Here is a 24744-nt window from a genome sequence, read left to right on the forward strand (position 1 = left end):
AGCAGCCCCTTCCCAGAAAAGCTTCTGTGACAACCTAATGAGTTAATAAAATGTCAAGTATCTGGTTTCATACGATCCCTCGGACACACAGGCATATATTCACTTTCGTCCCTCACAATGAGTGCTCTCATGGAAAGATTGCATTTTTCTGAAATGTATCTCTCTTCTACAAATAACCACAAATAATGGAGGGAAGATATGAAAACTGATTTGAATAAAATAATCACTGAGGGCAATCCACTAACCAAGAACAGAAATATATTAGAAGCAGGGCAAAACAAAGCCCCTCCCCCAGCTCTAAAAGGGGGGTCCTCAGAAGCATTCTGCAGCACAGTTAACGCCCATTGGGCCCAGGTGAAAATTAATTTTAGTTCAGCAGCAGATACTTCACAGGGAAATACAACTAATAACTAAAGATATATAAGCATTCTACCTTCTTGATTTAAAAAAAAAAATGTAAAATACATGAACTACTCTCAAGTATTATCCAGGAAGAGGGAGTTTATTTTAAAGCTATTACTCAATGCTGCCAAGACTAGAATTAAGTCCCAGACTTCACTCCTGGCCAGTGAAAGCAAACTGGTGCAGACCTTTAGCAAACCAGATGGGCAGTCTGTGGGCAGAGGCAGGAAAAGCTCCCGCCCCTCAGTGTCGTCAACCTCATTTCTGAGAATCCAGCTCAAGGAAAGGGAGAAAGCCGTCTCCACCAGCATGCCCACGTGCTGGAGACTCTTCAGTAGTGGAAAGCTGAACAAGAGTCACAGCGGGCTGAAGGGGAAGCTCAGAACAGACGTTTGCTTGGCATGCAGAAGCCCGGGTTTAATCCCAAGCAGTACCACAAAACAAGAGTAAGCAATAATAGTATATCAGTAATATGACACCAAATGAGTGGATTATTACCTAGGCATTCAGATGATAGAGAAATACAGAAAAACACAAAGATGACAGCATGATACAATGTTATAGGAAAACTTCGAAATGAACACTGGAACTTCCATGGTGATTACAAGCAGGACAAGCCTAAGTGAAAGTTCCCACGCTGTAACAGAGACAGGCTCTGATGTGATTCCTTTGTCCTCCTCTCCTTCCCCCTCAATTTTTACAGTAGATGATTTTCCCCCTTGTTGATGGACTTTCTTCTTATTTTCCACAACGCCTTTCCTCTAGTGCAGATATGAAAGGGCTGACCACAAGACCACGTCCCACCACGAGACACATCTCCAGGCTCCTCCATGCCCTTTAAAAAGGGCAAGGATTCTCAATCCCTTCTGTAACATATTATCTTCTCAATGCCAAAGTGTCACAGACCTCTTGATGCCATGACCTCTCAGGAGTGACCATGGCCACCGTGTTCCCTGAGGCAGACGGTTGTTTCAAAGAAACTTCTTTCCATGAAGTTGGCAAGGGTTCTACATTTGCTGCTCCCAGAGAGAGCGAGTTGTCACCTCAGTCTTCAGCCCTGTACCATGCATTTCTGTCACCTACATAGGAAGTTTCTTAAATGATTCTAATCACAGTGATGAACAAAAGCCAAAAAGCAGAGCAGGGCAGGAAAGATGGTTCAGTGGTCAAGAGTACTTGCTGCTCTTGCAGAGGCCCTGAGTTTAGCTCCCAGCTCCATGTCAGATGGCTCTCAATCATCTAACTCCATTGCCAGGGTATCTGATGCCCTCTTACGCCTCTGAAAACACTTATAGTCAAGTGCACTATATCCATATGCAGACATATACACCTACACATAGTGAAAAAAATCTTTTTTTAAAAGTAAAAGACATGCAATGAGCATGACTAAGTTGCAGTGCATATACTTTCACAAAACGACTATTATAAACACACAGAAACACAGCTAATGTTAAACAGAAAAAGCAAGGCATGCGTTGGGGAGATGCCTCAGTGGTTGAAGCTCTTGCCATGAACACATGAGGCTTGAAGTTCAGATCTCCACCAGTAACTCCAGCCTTGGAAGGCAGAGACGAGGGTAGCTCAGAGCAAGCTAGCTAGCTAGCAAAACTAGCCATAGTGGTGCTTTGGATTTAACTGAGTCTGCCTCAATAAAGAGGAAAGAGCAATGGACAGTGATTCCAACATTAACCTCAGGCCTCCATCTGTACACTTGTAAAGACATACCACACACACACACACACACACTCACTCGCACACACACACACACACACGAAAATGGGGGAAGAAACAGAAAGCTACACAATCACACCCTTATGACAACTACTTAATGGTCTGTGCAGACTGCCTGGAAATTGTGCTTACACTCATGGCACATAGGCCCATGCTGGTGCTTTTAGCACACACACCAAGATATCACCATGGTGCTCACACACTCTAAGACATCACCAGAGTGCTCACAATGAGAAGTCTTCCTGTTCACATGGGGAGAGGAAGAAACTGGGGTCTTCTCAGAGTAAAGAACTTCCGTTACTAACACCAGTGGAATCTACATTAGAATATTCTGGAAACCTTTCTAATATCACATATTCACCTAAGGATGGAGGAGAGGGCCAAGTCTGAGTCTAGATGGCCTTCCTCGAAATCCCACACTCAACTCCTAGACTGGAGAAGATTAGGAAAGAAAGTGAAAGTTCAATTTCTCTTACAAAGGGGACTTCCCCCTCTCCTTTCTTGTCTAAACTTTCAAGAGTTGTTTTCTCAATTTAAACCAAAGCTGGGTGGGCAACGTGTTTGTAGGTATAGTTAAAAAAAATTAACTATGTCTGGATCTAAAGACTAAGCAAATGCCTGTTGGGTCTGTACCACACTTGGGGAGAAGAGGAGGATGGAGGACAGCCAGGAATGAGCTGCTCCAAACCAAACCAAGCCGCTCCAAGCAGCTGCTGCCACAGCCCTTCTCTACACACATTCTCTCTCCACCACCTCTTCCCACTTCCTCATGAATTCTAATATACCAGGCTGCACCCACGGAGGCAGAGGCTTCCCGAGAAGTCAGTAAGTCGCGGCTGCTCCTGACTGAGGTGGGGCTGGACTGGCTGCTAATCCTGCATTCCTTTACACACCCGGGGCCTGAATACTGCCAGCTAGCTAATGACAGTCTATAGCTCCTGCTAAAGCACACGGTGCCCTGAAAATGGCAACTCTAGACTCTTAGAGAGTGTTTAATGCTCCTTAAAGCCGGGCCGAAGACAAGGCTCACGCATTCCATCACACTTGAAACTCAATTTTAAAAAATGTTAGATTTCTGAAAGTTCTAAAGTTATGCTAGAAGCAAGGACACAGTGAAAGAGACCTAATACTTATAAAAAAAAAAAAAAGCAGTTTAGGAAAAAAGGAAAAGAATAATAATAAGGAGGAGAATGTATTAGGCCTAACAATGTAATGAGAAAAATCACACATAACAAGATTTAACACAGCCTCCAAGTCTCTCCAGTCTTCTCCCCAAATCTTCTCTGAAGGGCACAAGCAGGTATGGAGGTTACTGTACCCCCAATGCCAGGTGAGAGGTCAGCTTCAGAACGTGGGGAGCATGTCTGCATGAGCATGCTATCAGCGAGTGAGTCTCTGGCTCCTGGGGTGGCTCTAAACCCAGTGCTCCTTCCTGTGCATCAACAGCAGAACCTCAAACCCCAGGAACAGCTCTGCTAAAAATTCAAGTTCCCATCCTCCCAGGGCCTTGTCCCAGCTGTCTCCCAGAGCCCCGGCAGAGCCAGAACAGAGAGTCCTCCTGGCAGAAGTGCCCCATGGCCTGGCTCCTGAAGTCTATGAAAGAGCAGAGAGGTGTGGCTCCATGGCAGTCACCCATCAGACGAGCCAGGGCCAGACCTCCTGAGGCTGCCTACCTGCCAGGATGCCAGGAGGATGAACCAGAGCCAAGATCACTATGCTGAGACCAACTCGGGAAGAAGAGAAGTCTCTCCAGGGCAGGAAGGATGGTCACTGGACATCCCAACCCCTCCACTGCCGAGGTGCCTCCTTTCCTGGAGATTATCCTCAACCCAGATCTTATGCATGTTTCAGGAGCACAAAATGGACAAGAAGCTAAAGAAGAGGTGGGATGGAGAGGACCCCTGAGACCATCCCATGCTGGTATTCATCAAAAGGGGAGAGCCCAGCGAAGGCCCAGGCCATGACCATACACAGAGAAAGGAGATAAGGAAGCATAGGGACATGAGCTGAGTATCTACTCGGCACAGAACCCTGACATAATACGCCCTCAGAGAATCACTGAGAGAGTTCTACCACACATTCAGATAGTCTCCAGCCCTGGGCCAAGGCAGCCAAATACAGTCCTTGTTAACTGAGAGGCACCCCAGAACATAATGCCTGGGATTCTGAAGGTGACGACGGTAGCATCCAGGAAAGGGGGTCTCCTCTGCTCACCCAAGCGAGGGCTCTTCTACCATATTACACTTGTGCACAGACCACTCTGCTCAAAGGCAGAAGGAAAGCTGGCCCACTAGCTCACGGCCAACGGGGCGCAAGATCCAAGCCTGACTGGACTTGGTGCTCTTGGCCTGAAATGCCACCCCTATCCGCCCCTGCCCATAACCACAGGCAGCCACTCACGGCATTCCTTCTCGTCACTCTTGTCGAAGCAGTCAGGCAGCCCGTCACACTGCCAGGCACCCGGAATGCACCGCCCGTTGCTGCACATGAAGTTACCTGGGATGTTGCACTCGTTGGTGAAGTTGTTCCCAGGGAGCAGCTGGCTCTCTGGAAGGAAGAGAGAAGAGGCAGTCAGAGACACAATGACCACAGCCAAGGGCCTGAGCCCCGGCCTAGCTGGAGAGGCTGACGTTCAGTCCAGAGGAGACTCCTACTGGCTATCTTTGCTTTTCTGCGTCTGTTTGCTCGCCTACGAGAAGCACTTCTATCCTGGCCCACCTCAGTACAAAGATGCCGAGGAACTAGCTGGAGCAATGCAAAGAAGCAGTCAGTGTCCGGCATGTCACAGGTGCTCATCTCTCTCGTGGAGATCTGTGAGAAATGGGGCTAAGGAGGTGACTCAATTGTTAAGGGCACCTGTGGCTCTTCCAGAGGACCAGAGTTCGGTTCCCAGTAGCCACATCTGGCACTCATAACTGCCTGTGACTCCCTCTCTTGGCTTCCATGAATATCTGCACACACAGACACACACAGAGAGACACACACGGTGTGTGTGTGTGTGTGTGTGTGTGTGTGTGTGTGTGTGTGTGTGTGTGTGAAAACCCAAATGTTCTTTCAAGTTCCAGATAGGAATATGCCCTGGACCCTAAATATCCCTCAGACTCACAGCCTCTACAATCAGAGTCCTTGACTTGAAGCCAAGTTGGCAAGAATACCAAGAGATCATTCCCTCCAGAAATAGGATACCTCGATCTACAAATCAATCTGCCTGACATATGAAATCTGCACTCAGGCTTGCTAACCCCCAGGAGGCTGTCCAGATCACTATACTATCCAAGAGTTACTGGAGGTTTAGAACCAAGTCCCCAGGCTCAGGTTCAAGTCCACTAAACAATCATAAAATGCCAAAGGCCCTACCCGGCATCATCCTTAAGACAGGAAATTAAACAGACCTCATGAGAGCAGGTATGGGAAGGTACAGAGCTTATCCACCTCGAACCTTGGAGGCAGATTTTCCAGAAAGCCAAGATCTGATAGGTCAGATGAAGCTGAGCCAGTGTGATTAAAGGCTGGGAGATAAGTAGCCATCTAGAAGCAAAATTGTGTTAGAGGAAAAGGAGGACAAGACCAGTCTGCCAGCACACTGCGGCTCTAAACGCCTCAAGTCATTCAATAAACAAGTACTAGGCCTTTATGAGCTGACACTTGTGCTGTGAAGGAAAGACAGAAGGACATGTGCACCCTGAATTCCTTACTGACATTAAGGTGTTGGGAGCATGGCCTTCTAGAACTGCCTATGGGGAACAAGGGGGCAAGACTCATATTCTTCTTTCACAAGCTTTGCCAAAGGAAGTAGCTTCACCTCAGGCTCAGATCCCTCTTACGTCCGCTCACACCACTAACCTGCTGTGCACCTTTTTCTTTCTTATTTATTTGTTTGTTTGTTTGCTGCCCAGAACACCCTTCATGCCACTGTGTCTCCTAATAAACCGCTGTTCACCCGCTAGCGCCAAACTCCTCTGTTAGCTTCTCTCTGTGGAGTGTTGTCCGGCTTCTTCATGCACAGAGAAGCGTGGTTGTCTGGCAGAGTGGTACGAAAAGTACGCTTCTAACTGGGCAAGCAAGCAGGAACCAATGGGGATGGACACAGGCATCACACAAGCCCTTGTGCTGTGGATATCCTCTTGGAGACCATCTGCTACCTGATACTAAATTAGCAACCCATACACACGCTGCTCTTCAGAAATGAGTTTTCATCATTCATTCCAAGAGAGAAGCTACAGCAAAAGATTCCACTCAGCCCAAGTACATCCCAACCCTTACCCCTTGCTCACTCCATTGGTCCTGACGCGGCCAACCCCTGTCTCCATCACGGCAGCTAGGACTCTAGTCCACGCAACTACAATCCCATGGGCATCACCACTGGCTACAACTTCCAACTCAGCCTCCTGCCTCACAGTTTGTCCCCCGAGTCTGAATCTGTCTTCTGGCCGGAAGAATCTGCCGAAGGAGCACACAGACTATGACATTTTCCTACTTTCAAAGGCCAATGAGTGGTGGGGGAGCTGGGGAGATGGCTCAGATGGCTTGCCATGCAATCATGAGGGCCTGAGTTCAATCTCCAGAACACACACACACACACACACACACACACACACACACACACACACACACACACCCACGATCCCAAGGGAAGTGGAGGTGAGTGGATCTCTGAGGCAAGTTCCAGGACAATGAGAGGCCTTGTCTGAAAAAATAAGGTGGGCAGACCTTGAGAAGCAACAGCTAAGGTTCTCCTTAGCTTTGACCTACACTCACACATCCATGAACACACATCCATGCAGACCCCCATACACACACAAACACATATGCATTTGTGCACTTACACAGACATGAGAACACAAACACCCACACACTAGTGTTTTTTTTGTTTGTTTGGTTTTTTTGTTTTTTTAGTTAGAATTCAAGGCAAACAAGAAAGATTCCAAGAAAGAAGTGGCATTTTCAGTGGAGGCTGATATAAAGTACAGGCCCTTCAGATAAAAGGAACAGAGTCAAAGGCACGGCATGGGGAGGAATATAGCCTGGGGCCTGGGTCAGAAATAGAAGACATGCCGTTCTGACGGGTAGGAGTTACAAACACACTGTGTCACCATGTTTCCAATTCTGCCACCCAATCCATCAGGATGCTCCATTCTGCAGAGCACAGACTCAACACAGGACTTCCTCTGAAGGCAACTACACAAGTCACCACTATCCTTGGAAAGAATGAGCAGGAACTTTATTATCTCCAGGCAGAAATCTGGATGCCTATGGGGAGGAACCCAGAAAGCAGTCACATGCTGGATTCTAGCCAGATACTTCATGCTCAGCTCAGAACCTCCACACCCCTACCCCCCATATAACTTCCAGCTGTTTGAGAGCAACTGCTCTGAGCATCACCAGCCAGCCGGGAATTCCTCAGGGCTGCGGAATGCAGAGCTGAGACTCGGTTTTGTTTGGAAATCACTTCTACTCGCTTTTGTGGAGCTAACTCCTCGAAGACAAACCCCCTGGAAAAGTCACTGCAACTGTGAAATCTTGATCTGATAAACAGATTTCCGGAACCAGAAAATTGGCCAGATTAGATTCCAAAGAGCTTGCTCCGAGCATCAATGAGGCTGGCAACACATGGACCTGATGAATGGCTGGGTGGGTTCAGAGACAACTTATCCATCCATTACATCCGTTACACACAAATGTCCTGCCAGTCCTAGGACACCCCGCCTAGTAGATACAATAGGCACATGCTCTTCTGACCCCCCTTAGGTACACAAGGTTCACCCCACCCAGTGCCTTAGGAAAGTAACATCATCAAACATAACAACATAAGAAGAAACCAAAGCAAAAGAAGTCCCTCTTGTGGATTCTGTCTTTCAAGCCTCCCCCAAGTCCAGCCCAGCGGCCTCACTGGCCAGTAGCACCTGAACCAGCAGTCTGCACAGAGAAGAAGTTTGTGGGAACACAAGTCAGGGTCTGGAGACATTTTCTCCTATCATGACTAGGGGTAAGGTATTACTGACATTAGTATGTACAGGCCAGGGGTGTAGCTTTGCTTGGAAAGGTCTGGGGCCTAAAAGAACCATGTAGCTTTGACTGTTAGGAATGGCAGGTGTCTTGTGCTATATTTCTCCTATCACCCACTGAGACACCACAACACAGAATCATCTGACTCGACATGTCAATAGTGCCGAGGCAAAGAAATACCTGTTTAAGCCAAGCTGCTACTTAGCAGTTCTCACTCCCTCCAGCTGCCTCTCTTCACGCTGAGTGAGCTTTGGAAATACAGCTGATGGTGTCTCCGTGCCCTTCAGACAAATGTGAACTCTCACCACCTGGTTTAGAGAGCCCAGTGTGATCCTGACTCTGAAGTCCCTGCAACGTCCTTTAGAACCTGTGTCTGGACCATGTGGGCATCGTTCCTACCCCCAGGCTCCCAAACATGTGGCTGGATGACCCAGAAGAATCTCAGCCCACTTTCCCCCTGGTGTTTGGGGCTGTGTTGTATCCCTCCAAAACTTTATGCTGTAGGCCTAATTGTTAGTACTTCATAATGGGGGTGCATTTAAAGACAGAGTCCTTAAAGAGGTAATACATCACAATGAGGCTGTTCAAGGGGGCCCTAATTCACTAGGACTGGTGCCCTCACTGGAAGAGGAAATGTGAGCACAGACATATGTGGAGGAGACAACATGAAGACACCCAGAGAAGGCGGCCATCTGTAAACCAAGCAACAGGGACTGAGAAGGAACCAAGCCCCCTGACAGCTTGATCTCAGAGCTCTCCAACTGTGGGACAAGCCATCTCGGACATTCAAGTCCCACAGTCTTAACGGAAATCCAACCTAATAGGCTAGCCTCTTCCCGCTCATCCTTCAACCCCAGCCTAAGTCATCAAATCTGAGAACCTGTCCCAGACACCTAGCCGGAAGCTGGTCCTTCCCTCTGCTCATGCCCTGTGCTTCGCTTGATCCCAGCCTGTGCTGGTGGTTGCCTCTACACTAATGCTCCTGCTAGGCAGAATACAACCCCCTTTGGCACAGACTCTGTTCTGCTCAGCTCTACATCCCAGGCACCTGCCACTCCCAGCTCTCCCATTCATCTCTCTGACAACTCGAAGAAGAAAACCAGGCATGGCATTGTACCTCAGTCCCCATCCCTGAACTGCCCCATCAACCTTTACCTCATGTCCTAGCATGTGGGTGGGACCTGTGCACACATAGTTAAAATAAGGGCTATAGGGGATCTGGACCTGAACAAGTACCCTGTCTGCTTGAAAGGAGGTTAGAAATCTTTTCAGCCCAACTGCCCGACTTCCTAGTGGCAGCAATACATATCCCATCTCTGTGTCTTGGAACATACTTAAATAAAAAAATTGACCAGCATTAGCACAAAGCTGGCCTTCTCCTCTCTTCTCTCTCTCTTTTTTTTTTCATTAAGCCAAAGAATCAAAAGGAGTTGCCTGTTTCTCCTGCAGAACATCATTTAACTGAAAATAACTATACCATCTGTACAAGAATGGAAAAATGAAAGCGAAGTCCTTCCTTGTCAGGCAGAAGACAGCAGCCCATTGCTACAGCTTTTTCCAATGTCCCTGGCCCACAGCTCTCCACTTGATGTGGGGAACCAAGCCGGGGCAATTAGAAACTCCAGCCAGGACTACATCCTGAGGCAATCAGCCAGAACATCCAGCCAGTGACACTGACTTTTCCAGCCGAGAAATGGGAATTTCATTCCGGCAGCTGGAGTCCTTTGGCGTTTCTCATTGCTCTCCACTCAGCCTCCCTCCCTAGCAGCATCCGTCACGGTGCAGTCTGAATGGACGGACATCTGCAAACAATCAGCAGGCTCCATTTTCTGATTTCTGCCCAGTGGCTGTTCGTTCTCCTCGTCCACTTCCCGACAGTCTAGATCTGTGAGCCTGACGAGCAGAACAAGATGCATAGATTCACATATCCAACACACATGCACAGCTCAACATTCGGGCTTGCAGATCTCAGACAGCTCTTCCTTACCACCTCTTCAAGGCACCAAATAGACTTCTCCCACTGCCAGGTGCCAGCGAGTTCAGGGGCCACCGTTTTCTCTGTGACTCACTTCTTGAGACATGCACACACACCTGCATACACACACACACACACACACACACTCACCCACAGAAAGTTAGGGCCACCTAGGGAGCTCTTCTTTGTCATTTGTTTACAAGCATAGCTAGAACATCTCTGAAGAGCCCTTCCACTCCGGACAGTTTCCATGTGGTGTGAGCACTAAACAGAACCTCAGACATCTGTCCTGTGTATTTCCAAAGGCCATTTGGTCCTCATCACACAAATGTCTTCCTGTCCAAGCTTGGATATGGGAGCATCTGGCTGTCACCAAGAAGACAACAGTCACACAAGAATGTCTAGGTCTGGCTTGGCTCCAAGCACCTGAGTTTAGCCAGGCCCCCGGCCTTGTTAAACTAGACTCCCTCTGCCCCATGAGCTCATTCCATTAGTGTTGCCTCAGTTTACCCATTTGATCAAGGGAGATCACTCAGACATATTGCCGAGAAAGGGTAAAATGATCCCATTCTTCAGCCTAGGACACCTGACTCTTTGCATTCACAGATGTAGTATAAACAGCGTCCAGGGCCCTCAAGGAAAATCACACAGTTTCTCTTAGGAACAAGTTAAGGATGGAGCAGGTCACCAGGATAATGAGCGAGCCCAGTTGTCCACCCAGTATCTGCCCATCACACAGCTTCATGGCTTGTTTCTCCCAGGAAGTGTTCCGAGATGATGAATGCTTTGTTTCCTTCTTACCAAATAAGCTATGGAAGAAAGCCAATGGCTAGTATTCAGGGAGCAAGGGAAGGTCACATGAAGTGTTGGAATACAGAGTTTCCCCAAGGAGTCAACTCCATAAATTATTTTTATATGGACCTGTGGCCTCTAGGGCTGCAGCTACTGCTTATATTTTGATGTATGTTTTCATTTTATGCATCCTTTCATGAGGAAAACTACGTGGAAACGGTGTTTGTGTTAAGGGAAGCTATAGAGCCACTGAGATGCTGTCCTTGTGAGGTCTCATGTCCATAATCCAAGGGCCTGCAGCCCCTCGTGATGCGATCCACTAGCTGAACCCTGAGCCACACCAGGGCCTTTGCTCAACCCTCCTCTGGCTTCTTGAACAGCCCTGGAGATGCTGATTCCTATGGGCTTCTCCACTGGGGCAGATCTACTGTCTGCAAAAGCACTTGGATGTGGCAGGGATTTAAGAGCTCTTCTTTTTTCATTAGTTCTTCGACGGCATGAAACAGGCACCTGCCCCTTTTATAGCTGAAGGAACAGACTGAAGACAGGACTCACCCAAGGTCACCCAGCTAGAGATGGCCAGACAGTATGACACTTCAGCTGTGTAGGCATGAAGCTGGGCTAAGGCTACTTGCTGTACCGGTAACCAGATAAGACGAGAATAGTATCCCATAAATCTTTCATTGATGGAACTTTTCAAAAATCTTCAAAATCATTAAGAGCAATTTTCTGTACTCTAGGTCTACCACAGAGAAGAGTGGGTTTCTTTCTGGGATGGGGGATAATGAACTTCTCAGGTAACCGAAAGTCAAAGCTAATCAAAACTGATTATAACTGTCTGCTTTTTGAATTTTTCTAACTATTTAAACCTGTAGAGTAGGAAGTGTCAGACAACAGGTAATGGCAGTACAGCCACTTACCAACCAACATCTGTGCCATCTGTCCACCCCATCCCACTCACCACATGAAAAAGAGGCTGCTCTTACTGTTCCCTGGCCCCAGAGAACCTCAGCTCATCTGCTGCCCTGTGTCCCTAGCAACAAGCAAATGCTAGGCATCGAGACACCCGTAAATGGCTGCTGACCACAGGGATAGGGACAGAACCTGCTGACTCCCACAGACATTATTTTAGTTCTGACATGAATTTATCTGAATGGCCTTGAACTTCAATTCTGCTTTGCCATGTGCAACCAGGTGGATCAATGACACTGGACCTGCAGAAGGAGGCTTTTCTAAGTTCCAGGAAGAGAGGCAGAGGGAAGAGATGGCCACATGTCCAACAGTTCTCTTGTCCTGCCTACCCATGCCCTCACCAAGGGTGGGCTGCAGGCAGATGCGCCAAGAGTCCAGTGCAGTACACCCCACTCCAACCTTTGGCTTATGCAGCTTCCAGCAGCAACAGCAGGAGGGGGTCAGTGAAGCTGAAGGGCAGGAGAGGGGGCAGCCTGCAGCCCAACTCCATCAGGCTGCGCTAAGCTGGGCTTGTGATAAAGCTAATCACCGCTTCACTCGGGCTCAGATGTAGGCAGAGGTCAAGAGTAAGGGCTGTGCTTCAGCCCCAAGATTATCCCCATGCAACAGGAGACCAGTGCAGCCATCTCCACAGTCTCGGGGAACCACTCTGCAGCAGACCATCTGCTCACAGTAAGCCCCTGTGCCCCCTCTCACACTGCAGGCACGGCTGTAACATAATAATGCCAGCCAGGGAATGAGCCAGAAAAGCAAAATGACCTTCATTCTGGCCCCAAAGCACATCTTGATGATGAAGGATTTCTGAAATAAGACTCAAAACAAGCAGAGGCCAGAAAGGAAAAGGCAGTTGGATACAACTGCATTAAACTGTGAAATTCCAGGTCATTGATAAACACTATAAACACGCTTCAGACGTCCCATCCACTGGGAAAAGATGCTCACTATGGGACCACAAAGTGTGGCTATGTAGCATTTCCTTACAAAACTACCTAAGAGAACACAAATGATGTAATGGTGGGGGGCAGGGCTGGACAAAGCATCCGGACAGGCGCTCCTACTGATGAAGGGGCGCTACATTACCGTCATCCCAGGGGGACTGATGGAACCAGCAAGCTCTCAGCCACAGCCGTCAGTCAGACTTGCAAAAATCTAAAGAAGTGGAACACCGGGAACCCAGGCATGACACATGCTTGGGGACTCCGAAGAGGGCCTGACGGCAACACACAAGGCCCAAGATGATCATCCCAGGCAGCTGATGAACATGCACAGTGCACAGGGGGACACAACGGAACGACACATAGCAGGGGCTGGTGAGATAGCTGAATAAGTAAAAGAAACCATCCTTCAAGTCTAATGACCTCAGTCCAATCCCTGGAGCCTACAGTAAAAAAAAAAAAAAAAAAAAAAAAAAAAAAAAAAAAAAGGAATAAAAAGCCAGATGCTCCCATCTGCAGTCTCAGTGTTCCTACATCGTGATGGGAGGCAAAGAGAGGAGAATCAGTCGGCTTGGAGCTCACACAGGCAGGGCAGCAGAAACAAGAGAGATCCCACCTCAAAAATAAAGGGAACAGAATCTACTCCAACACAGCTGTGCCCCCAAAACAAACAAACAAAAAAAAAAAACAAAAAACCACCACTGCATGTTCATCAGAAGAACACATGCCCTTCTCCACAGCTCACAGCACCCAGAGCTTTCATGGGATGAACTGGGCTGAACTGAACTTGCATGGGTAATTCTAAGAAACTTAACAGGAAGTGAAAGGCAAGTTGCAGAATGTCATCCATACAAAGCTCAGAAACAAGGAATTTTAGGGGGCACATGTGGAAAGGATGACTACTGAGTTCAAGGTCATGGTTGCCTCAGGCTCAGAGAGGGCACAGGTGGGCACCGAGGGCACTTCCAGGGCAAGCTGTCTTTCTTTCCGCAGTCTGAAACAAGCGAGAATCCAGGCAAGCGGGCGGCGAGAGCACGGGCTTGTCAGGCATTTTTCTTGGTGACTTTCTGTGTACTTTAGAAACATTTCAGGAGTAAAATTCATTCAAGAGAATGAAAACTCCACGAATATTTGAGGAAACCTAAAAAAGATAAATGATCCCAAATGCGGATGACACTCTACCCTCCACAAGACCCTCAACTGCAAAGGAATGCAAGCCGGAGGGAACAAGTGTCATGCTGGAAGACCCTGCAAATGTGACGACGTCCATCCAGGAGCTTTGCTCTGTTATGAATTCTTTTCATTTTCTGAAAGGCGGCAACAGTTGCCCGAAGGGTAAAAGCTGATCGTGGAGGGGACGCTAAGCATCTCCCATCAGACACATTTCCCCACCCACATATTAAGCCATGGCAATCCAAAGGCCAAAATAACCAAGCCTAGGACCAAGTCAGATGCTTTAGATGCAAATTCTAAGAAATCAAGACTGTCTTTCTCAAGCCCCTTTGCCTCCCCATCCTTCAGCTGAGCTGAGACAGGCTCAGAGGGAGGGAGGTAACAGAAGCTGAGATTTGCTAAATAGAGCTCCCTGGCTTTTGCCACTCTGGAGCACAGGAGAGGTGGCCTTCCTCCCAGCCTTTCTACTGTGAAGAACCACCAGACCCAGTCTCAACCCTGATTCAAAGGTTGAAGTCTCTGATAACTATAGAAAACTGGGCGACTTCAGACAATTGAGCTACCCTCTCTGAGCCTCGATACTCCACCTCTCTGGCAATGTTGCCGAGATAGAAAGATACTAGATGGACAAACAGAGCATAAACAGATGGATAAATAAAGTATGCACAACAGCAGGTGGCATGTACTTGGAGTTTAGGAAACAGCCCCATTTGTTACTCCTTTCCTGTCATTCATTCTCACTGACTGTCCTCAGACTCGAACACTTCTGTGGCATTTAGAGAAGGCTATGACCCTTTCTGATCCATGCCCTCTAAAAGGGGACAGTCTGGGCAAGGGAATGCCTGATGTTTGCGGGGCAATTTGACTGTGTCGCTTAGACCCAAAAGCAAACCACAGAGAGATACGTAAGAGCTCATGTGGCTGCTACCTTCCCTCACACGATCATCTCAGCTCGGGAATTTCCTAAGAAATCAAGAGCCACTGGCACAGGAGATGACTCCATGGGTAAAGAGCTTGCAGTGAGGACATGAAGACCTGAGTTCAAGTTCTAAGAACCCACATAACATGCACCTGAAATGTCAGTGTTCTCACAGCAAGATGTGGGGCAGAGCCAGGAAGATCCTTGGGAGCTCAAAGGCCAGCTAGCCTGGCTTATGTAGAATCAAAACAAGGAACCTTGTCTCAAACACGGTAGAAGACAAGGCCTCTGTTATTCTCTGACCTCCACAAGAGTACTGTTGCACGTGCATGCTGCCAGCACTCACACGTATCAACGCACACACATACACATCCCACACAATAGAGTCGGGGGCTCTTTAGGACATTCCCAGGAGTCTTGAGCTGCAGCCAGACTATAACTTGCAACAACTGTTCCAAAGAATCTAGAATTGCTTCTCCACCCTAAGCCTCAGTTTCCCCATGTATAATATAAAGCAAAGCACTGGTAGATGGTGTCTGAGTCATTTTTCTATCCTTAAGGCACCCGCTCTTTGTCTCTGTGGATATGAATTCAACAGTGGGCAAATGTACACCATCTATTCCAGATGTATTCAGCATTTGAAAGTAATGTCTGGGTTCACATGGAGGTCTTCCTACAGGAGATCCCTCCTCCTGTCTAAACAGAGCAACTGAGAACCAGAGCTCATCAGCTCTTTGAAAGGCAGGCTGGAGCTGCCCAAAGAAATCAGGTTCCTGGCTACTGGAAAGACCTAGTCCCATGTACACTTGCTTTGTATCTATCAGAGACAATTTATGCAAAGGGCCAGGGGTCAGACCTGCCTCCCATTCCTATGGATCCAAGGGCCTCTTCAATTCAGTTCGCTTACCTACTACCTTTCATCATGTACTCAGTAAATGAACAATTGTTTGGCTTATCACTTCCTATTAGGAAAGGAACTCGGGCGTTGGGGGGAGGGGCACAGCACACCAGTCTGTTGCCGCCAAGCAAGGGTGGAATGCCTATTAACCAATGTATCTTCTTAAATAGCTTAATCCATTAAACCGGTCCATCCTGCTTCTACAGTCTGCTCACGTGGCACCCTCCCTTCCCACTGAGCTGACAAGGGGCCCTCCATCATGAGGAATTAACTGGTGTCTCAAGCAAATACTGTTGGGACATCTAGTGAGCACCAGAATTCAGTAGTACTTACTGTGGAGTCCTCAAGGATCACAGCTCTCGGAGCAATTTACCAATGCAAGAGGCCTGTCAGATCTGATGAGTCAGGGAACTGAAACCCTTGGATGAACCTGTTTGGGCTTTCCAGACTATGAAAGGTGGTTTACAGCCAACTGAAAACAAAGTTTAAAATTAATGAGGACTGGATGTGGGCACACCTGTAATCCCTGCACTCGGGAGGCTGAGGTGGAGGAACTGACCTCTGGGCCAGTTTAGGTTACAGTTTAGGTGAACTGTCATCCCAAAAGAAAGAAAACAAAACTAAAGCTACAGAGTTCTCATTCCAGACACACAACAACCCATGTGCCCCAAATGCCAATACCATTCCATCCAACCTCAGGGAGCAACTTTGACACCTTGACTCAGTTTACCCATTTACAAAAGGGAAACAGAACAAACCCTAACCTAACAAGCTCCACAGGTAGTCAAAGGAAAAGGGATATTTCACTTTAAAAAGGAGAAAAGTACAAATTCAATGGAAACATCCAGGTTTTCATCCATTTTATGACAACACACAGATAGAGGCCATAAGATTAACCACAGCTCACTTCTTAAAGGTATTATTATTCACTATTAAAGAGTTACTATTCTATAAAAACTAGGTGTCATGTAGATACATAATATGTCATTTCCCAAGGCATACCACTATAATGTAGCTACATGATCAGTAATTAGAAGATGGGTGATCTGAACCGCACAAGGATTCACCCCACACTGAATACAATAGAATCGTTCTAGGTGAGATGAGAGAGCAGAAGTGAGCTGTTCATTAAGAAATGATTTTTCAATAAATTCAATAGCATGCCCCACAGTGTAGCTCCTGGTCTTCTGGCTACTGCATTGATCTCTGCTAATGGGGACAGCTCAGAAGGAAGGCACTGGCAAGAAGTCAAAAGGCTTGATGAACACTTAGACCATGATTCACTTCCAAGCAGGATGCAGCCCTGCAGGTCCCTGTCTCTTTAATCCCCAGCATTAGCTGGTTCCTACCCTCATCCATCCTCATGGAGTCACCACTGGCCTCCCAGTCTCCGAACCTAGTGGCTACTTTCCTATATTTACCTCAAGCACAACATTTTTGCTATTGCTCTTGAGGCGGAGTCTCACCATGTGGCCCAAGCTGGCTTCAAAACTCAACCTTCCTGCCTCTCAGCAGGAGTGCAGGATTACAGATGTGAGCCACCATACCTGGTCTATGTGCAAAGTTCTGCCGCACTGGGAGACCTGGATCAGCCCTTCCTTCTAAGTTACATCCCTATACCTTCTGTTGCCCTGCCTCCCGCGTACACCCTCGGAAGCAGCTTCTTCCATCTACCCCTCAATAGTCTCAGGGCTCTGATTCCTTTGGCACAAGCAACATACGGCTTCTCTGAATAAGCCACCTTGTCCACTATTAGATTTGACCTTCAAGGTGAAACCCCAACCTGATACCTCTCTTCTCTGGCTAAGTTCTTCTCCTTTCAACTCCATCCTGTACCCAAGCTTCACGGTTTCATCCCCTACCACCAAACGTATTTCCATGGCAGCATCAGCTTACCATGTCTAAAACAGAACTCTAAGTTTCTCTAAGCTCACTCCTCCTGCCATCCAACCCTCCCCGTCATTCCCACTCACACAGGTCAGCAGGTGGTATTTCCCACACATCTTTCCTCTCTACCCTTGCCTCCCCCAACCCTAGAACCAATCTGTCCCTTATTACCTGCAACCTCATTGGCATTTCTCAGTCTGCAGAAGCCATCCTTCACTGGCCCCTCGAACAAACCTCACCGCTACATGCAATGTATGCAACAGTCCCATAGCTCCATCCCTGAAGGGTAAAGCTGGAGACCCTGGGGTGGGGTGGGGTTGCGGGGGGGGGGGCATACCCACCTAGTCCTCCCAACTTATGCAAACTTCTGCCACTTCACATACCATAATGCTCTAGAAACTTCTGTTGTTCCCAGCTGCCCACTCAGCATAAGCAGCTTTTATACAACAGAATGGCCCATCCATGTCCTAATGTAGCCCTAGGCCCAGACAGAAAATTTAAAGAAATGGGGGGCGGTGGACAGATGAATGCGAGGGTGGATGGATGAAAATACTGGCAGCTGCTTCCTTGCTCTATATTATAAAAAGCATGCCACCAAACATCTTGTGGATTATTCCCATAAGTTAGGCTGATTTCCACATTTGTACATAGTTCAAGATTTATGGAACTAAAAAAATCCTTCATGCTTAGATATTATAATAATAACTTGATCCAAACTTGCTTACTAAGAAATAAATCCATACTATTATTCTATCTCACGAAGAGCTCATAGATCCTGAAATTTTTCTAAAAAACCGTCTCCACCTCTAAGTACAAACTAATCATTCTTCAAGCCAAAGGTCAGAGGTAGCTCAACATTAGCAGGTGAGAGCTTGCCTGCCGAGCTCCTGGTACAAAGACTGTACAGAATGGTGTGGGTTGTCAGTGGTACCTGACACAGCTACCCATGAGCAAAGCCAACCTCCGGTGAACGCCCATCCTCACAAAGCCAGCTCACAGAAGTCAAGGTCAGCTCCACAAGCTGGGAAAAAGAGCCATGCCCACACACGCCCAATGAGTGACACAACCCCGAGAGTCCGCCCTGGGTTGCCATGAGCCTCGGACTGAGACAGTCTTTCAGCTACGTCTACAGGCCCAGCCATAGAAAAGCCAATCCCCTCGCCCCATGGGAAATCCCCAACCATCAGCACCCTACCCTCGGCCTTTATTTGTTTCTCTCTGTATCTAGGGAGCAGTGACAGCTGCAGCCAGCCCAGTGGCATTTGAGGCTGGGACTCTCATCCAGAGCAAAACAGTAAGCCTTTTGCTACTGGAGGTGATGAGGATGGCCTGGCAGCAAAGAAGGTACTAAATCAAGAGCTGCCCTTTGTGGTCCATGGCTCTAGGAGTGCTAGAATTAGGTCCCCAGCTAGCCCGGTGGTTTTTCAGCCCTTGCATCCTCTGAACTAGAAAGGAACCCAGCCTGTTAACCAGTAAGGAAGGAGGCAACTCTTCCATGCTCTGGACATGACAAGTACCGGCTCCATGGGAACTTGTCGAGAGAGTTTAGGGAGCAGGATGACATGAAGGATGCCAAAGGATAAAGAAGCACACATAGCCAAGAGCCACACGGACCCCAGCACCTCTCGCCACCTCTCTCCTTGAGTCATGAGTGTGCCTTGATGCTAACCACATGAAGGGTCACAGATTTTAGGGGGTTGCTCTCACTGCACGCTCTCAATAATCAGCTCCAGCAGGCTCCCACTCCAGCCTGGCACGGCTCACATCACAATCCACCCTATGCTGCAAGCTGATAATGCATTTACAGACAGCCAGGACCCTGCAGCCAAAAGGGAAAATTTCACCTAATTAAATAAAAACAAAGCAGAAAACCAAAGCCTTCAACTAGTGCCAGAAATAAGCGCAACTTGATCTTTTATGGAACTTTCAAGGCAGGAATGCCAACATTTTTTTTCCCTAAACACATCTTTTAAAACAATCCTCTGTGTCGCTAACTATAATCCCTTAAAGAATCAATAAACAAACTACAAACAACCCAGAAGAAAATGGATACAGGGAATGAGTGACCAAAGTACTAATTTGAGATGCCAGATAAGCAAATGAAAAGGTCTAGGCCTGGGGAGATTACTCAGTGGTTAGTGTGCTGGCCAGGTAAATGTGAGAACCCAAGTTTGGATCCCCAGAATCAGGTAAGGACCAGGTGGACATGGTGGCCTCCCTGCAATCCAATCTCAGAAGACAGAGACAGGATCTCCAGAGCTGGCTTACAAGACTTGCCATAACAGACCGTTCTGTGTTTTACTGAGAAACTCTGTCTCAATACACAGTGGAAGAGAAATGAGGGCTAATTCCTGACATCAACCTTGGGCCTCTACACACACACACACACACACACACACACACACACACACACACACACACACACACACACGGTGGAGTGGATTGGGAGAGTACAAAAGATTGAGTCTCACAAACAGTTAAACAGAACCAAGGGAAAATGTCATTCTTTAACCAATAATTGGCAAGTATTTTAAGTAATGATCTATAACTCAAGGATTGGCATGGTGTGAGGAAACTGGTTTTGTATACTACTGGTGGGAATATGACTGGTTAATCTTCCTGGGCCACGTGACAATGAACAAGGATCCAACACCATCCACCCAGCCCGTCTCCCTCCCCTTCACCTAGAAACCGCGCTGGGGACACATTTGTGCAGACGAGGACACATATATGATGGTGTTCATTTCCTTTCATTCACAGCATTATTTGTGAAAACTCAAAACCCGTTTCTTTATCAAGAGAATGGTCATGAGTAGTTGATTACAAACCAGTACTACCACAGGGCAAGCTTTAGGAAGAGCCCAGAAGCCTGAACACACCAATTCCAGACAATGTCTATAATATGGTCAGAGAGGAGAAAGCAATTTGTAAGACAATATGATTAGCACAGGCCCAGTTTGGTCATCTCTACAAATGTGTGTTTTCATTCACATGTACCTAGACTGGCACTTCTGACATCCGGGGCTAGAACACTAATTGTGGAGTAGTCTTTGAGGACCCTTTAGGATGTACATGTATTCTCCATTGGCGTCCAGTTTTCAAAAGTGATTCATTAACATGTCACCACAGGAAATATATGTAGAGGACAAATAAGAGCATCCAAGATGATCAAGAGGGATACATCACTGCTCATAATGAGAGCTGGGGTGGGGAGAGTCAAGAACAAAAGCCAAAGAAAAAGGAGGTCACCCTATTTATCAAATTACAAAATATTTTAAAAAAAAATTAAAATCTGAGAAACTCAAGAAGTTGGGAGTATTTGACACAGCTACCGAATTCACCATCCCAATATTAGCTTAACCGAAAAAGGGGAAGTAGCAGGAAGCAGTTGGTGGAGGCTATGGATAGCTCTTCCTTAGTCAGTTATGAAAGGGAGAGCTCATGAGCTTCTCCTTGGCCTCAGGTGCCCCCCACCCCCTGCCAGCTCCACCCCAATGAGAGTCCCGCTCCTTGGTGACCGAGGGAAGACATGGCCGAGGTGAGATGGTGAGAGGGGAGTACGGGAACTGTGAGTCTGATTAGAGCTTATAAATGTAATCTGTCCTGTGTGGGGAATGCAGACCGTCTCTCCAAGTCTTCCTGGCACGCTCTGGAAGCCCACAATTACAGCCCGCTCCGGACTCCTGTTTCCAGGGTACTGGGTCTTCCAGGTGGCCGAAGGCCATGATTTCTGCTGGAAGACAGAACTCATTCAAGGGCGCCTGAAGCAATAAAATGCCAGAGACTGGAGCCCAAGGCTGCTGAGGTGTCTGTCTGCCAAGACGGGTTGTCCTCGAAACCCGAGTGGGCAGAGGGTCATCCCACAATGGCCTCCTGGAAATGAGAGGAGAAATGAGATGCTTCTAACACCGAGTGAAAGGAGGTATTCTTGTCTGTTCAACAGCAGAAAAAAATGATCTGTGGTGTGGAAAGTTGGGACAGTGGTGGGTGGGAGCAGTGTTGGGTTCCCTGGGATGTTAGGGTGTTGGGTACTCTATTTCCTGATCTGAACCCCAGTCCCTCAGGTGTCTTTACTTCATGAAAATGCACAGAACTCTGCATCTGTCATCTGTGCACAGCCAATTCAAGTTTCTAAAACAACATTTACTCGAGAAAAAATAAAGGATCCCATTGTTTGATCAGCACAGCTGACTCTCAGGCAAGGTCTCTGTCATTCCCAGCTGACTGCCTCCTTCCTTACAGCTACAGCCTGAGCCACTAATGGAGTCCACAGTCCAAGTCACCCAATCATGTGCCACAGCTCATGATGTGTGGATCTGGTGGGGACAAGCAGCCTGTGCAGAGGAATGGCATGTTCAGGATGTATTTTTAATCGATTCGCTCATTTTCCCCAACACTCAAAACAGTCTGACTCTGAACACCCGAAATGGCATCAGCCACACCCTGATAAACCCCAAGCATGCAGACATCTCAAGCCTGGTGCGAGGCCCCCATTCCACTGAAGCAAGCTGAATCAAACTTCAGGGGACATTCAGAAAGGTCGGGGGTGGGGGGCGTGTTCCATTTCATTCCAAAATGAATCCAAATGACAGGTGGGGACGCCCCTCCTAGAGGTGAGCTTCATCTCCAACTACAGCCAAGCTCAGGCCCCAAGCCCTCCGGGGGCAACACTTGCTCATCCTGAATCTTTTGGGGGTTCACTGAACTTTTCCATGGGGTGAATTTGGAAGTTCTCCTTCTGTTAAATAAATTTTGTTGTTGTTGTCTTTGGCAAACATACACCATACACAACACACACACACACACACACACACACACACACACACACACACACACACAAGTAATGAACTACATAGAGAGAAAAGCCATCTGTCATGGTTTACAGGCAATGAACCCACAGATTGGGCGAACGATCCCTGATCCTACCTGAAGCTCAGTCACAAGTCTAACAGGGCTTGTTCCTTCTCTCTTATCACAATGACTCCTTCCAAAAGGCAGTGTCCAGCCATCACTGCTGCCCAGAGGCTCAACAAGAGGAGCTTCAACTCCAGGAAGAGGCTGAGCTCAGCTAGGCAGCCAGCCTTCCAGAGGGGTGTCGCTCATCAAAGGGCAGAGAAGGCTACCCACGCAAGGGAGTCTTGTGATATCCCTACAGGTACCGGTCACTTCACCGGCCACTGCTGCTCCTGGACACAACAGAGGCCACCATCTGCCTTGACGGTGTCACAACAGTCCACTACAGACAGGCCAGAGCAAGCAGGTGTTTAACACCAGTCATTACTAGTCAGCAGAGAAGCCCCTTCCCCTTACTCTAAGGGATGTGTTCCAGCACCCCGGGTAAGGGTCTGTGACCACCGGCAGTATCAAACCCTAACACAAACTCTCCAGTACCATAGCAGCAGACCCAGTGACCCAGACTGTCGGTGTGGTGGCTCAGGCCATTAATCCAAGCTCTCAGGAGGCAGAGGCAGGTGGATCTCTAGTTCAAGGCCAGATTGGTCTAACATAGAAAGTTCCAGGCCAACTAGGGCCACATAAAGAGACCCTGCATCAAACAAAGAAAACTTATATGGCTGGTTACTAAAGTATGAGCAGGCAGGCAGGACACAGAGCATGGATTCTGCTGGAGATTAGAGATCATGGTCTACTTTGGATTTCAAGCTGAGAGTACCTGGGGAGGACAGTACCTGGAGAGGACACATGCAGAAAAGGACTTTCTCTTACCTTCCCTCATCTTCTGAATCTTCTAGAAAATTCTCAATTGTTTGAATCCCTTCACCAGATATTGTATTAACCAAGGGAAACTGCTTCTCCTGGCACCAGAGCCTAAAGCAACTCTGTCCCAGACTATTATTGGCCCCTTGGGCCCATTCTGTTCCCGAGATCATTTCTCACCTCCCTAAAATTCCCTGTGCATCCAGAGATAGTTCTTTGCTCGCTACTATATGTTGGGCAGTTGATATCTACTGAGGCAGGATGGATTTCACTGTGCTACTCAAAACAGCATACCATTCAGACTCAGGAATTGGTTGCTTCTAGAATTTTCCATATGATGTTCTCAGACCTCAGTTGACTATAGGTAACAGAAACCACAGAAGGTAAATTTGTAGATAATGGGAACTGTGGCACACAGATTCCTGACTCCCTCTCCCATCCCTCTCTCCCTCTCTGCCTCTACTGTCCGCCCCTTCAGATCAGCTTCTGTGTTCCCATAAAACAAACAGCTCCTGTTCATACTTCAGCCCAGAGCAACCCAATCTCCACCCACCTCTCCAACCCCAATAAAAATCCCAACACTGGTAAACACAGAAAGGCCTCACACAGCTCAGCTTCTGCAAACAGGGAGTTGGCAAGGTGCTGGTGGAAAAAGCACCTCAGACCACACTCCTCCAGCCCCAGGGTCCAGGGCACAGTTCAGCAGCAAGCCTCAGATCCACAAACACACAAACAGGAGAGCCCTACGGGAGAAGGTGCTAGAGAAAGGCTTTTTAAAAACTGTCTTCAAGGCAGGTGTGACGGCTCTCCACCTTGGCCCCTCTCTTGCAGTGCCCTTGTAGGAGAAGACACCAAACTGTGCATCAAGCCTTCCAACCACACCTGTCAGTCTCTCAGCTACTTGACAAAAGGAAGAAGGGGAAGAGATTTTGCAAAGTACCATCAAAATAAATAGACATCCACCCCTCTGAGTCCCTCGCATTCATGAGCCACCGCCGGGAGGCCAAGAGGAACTTATTAGGAAGGATTACGGAACAATTCGCTTTCACCAAACTCCACTATGAGTCATGCTCACAACTACTTTCAAGACGAGATAAGAACACTCGGAAACATTGGGAAAACAGTATTCTTCAGACTTTCCCTCCAAATAAATGAGAATGACATTTTTCTCTCTAAAGAGACCTGGCATAATCATTTTTGGGTAAGCCAATTTATACATAATAGACTTTTTTTTTAATCTTTCAAAACTGGCAAGTAACTTCAGAACTGTAGTGGAGAGATTAGAATGTATACATTGCCTGAACTCCCCATCCTTTCCCTTCAAGCTCCAGGATTTGGT

At 47.6% G+C, this 24744-nt stretch overlaps 1 protein-coding gene across 4 annotated transcripts in view; it reads right to left on the minus strand.

Annotated features, from left to right (window-relative positions):
- The window catches only part of Ldlrad3 (low density lipoprotein receptor class A domain containing 3), a 239017-nt gene that overhangs the window by 159473 nt on the left and 54800 nt on the right, over positions 1 to 24744 (minus strand). For 2 of the 4 annotated variants that reach the window (XM_028895034.2, XM_028895033.2), the window contains exon 2: positions 4534 to 4680. In XM_028895034.2, coding sequence (XP_028750867.1) covers positions 4534 to 4680 — 147 coding nt within the window. Of the gene's footprint in view, positions 1 to 4533; positions 4681 to 8319; positions 8905 to 24744 lie in introns of those variants that run through there. The other 2 variants (XM_037205041.1, XM_028895035.2) reach the window with 2 other exon arrangements.

The sequence above is a fragment of the Peromyscus leucopus genome, chromosome 4 (assembly GCF_004664715.2).
Source record: "Peromyscus leucopus breed LL Stock chromosome 4, UCI_PerLeu_2.1, whole genome shotgun sequence".
NCBI classification, from domain to species: Eukaryota; Metazoa; Chordata; class Mammalia; order Rodentia; family Cricetidae; genus Peromyscus; species Peromyscus leucopus.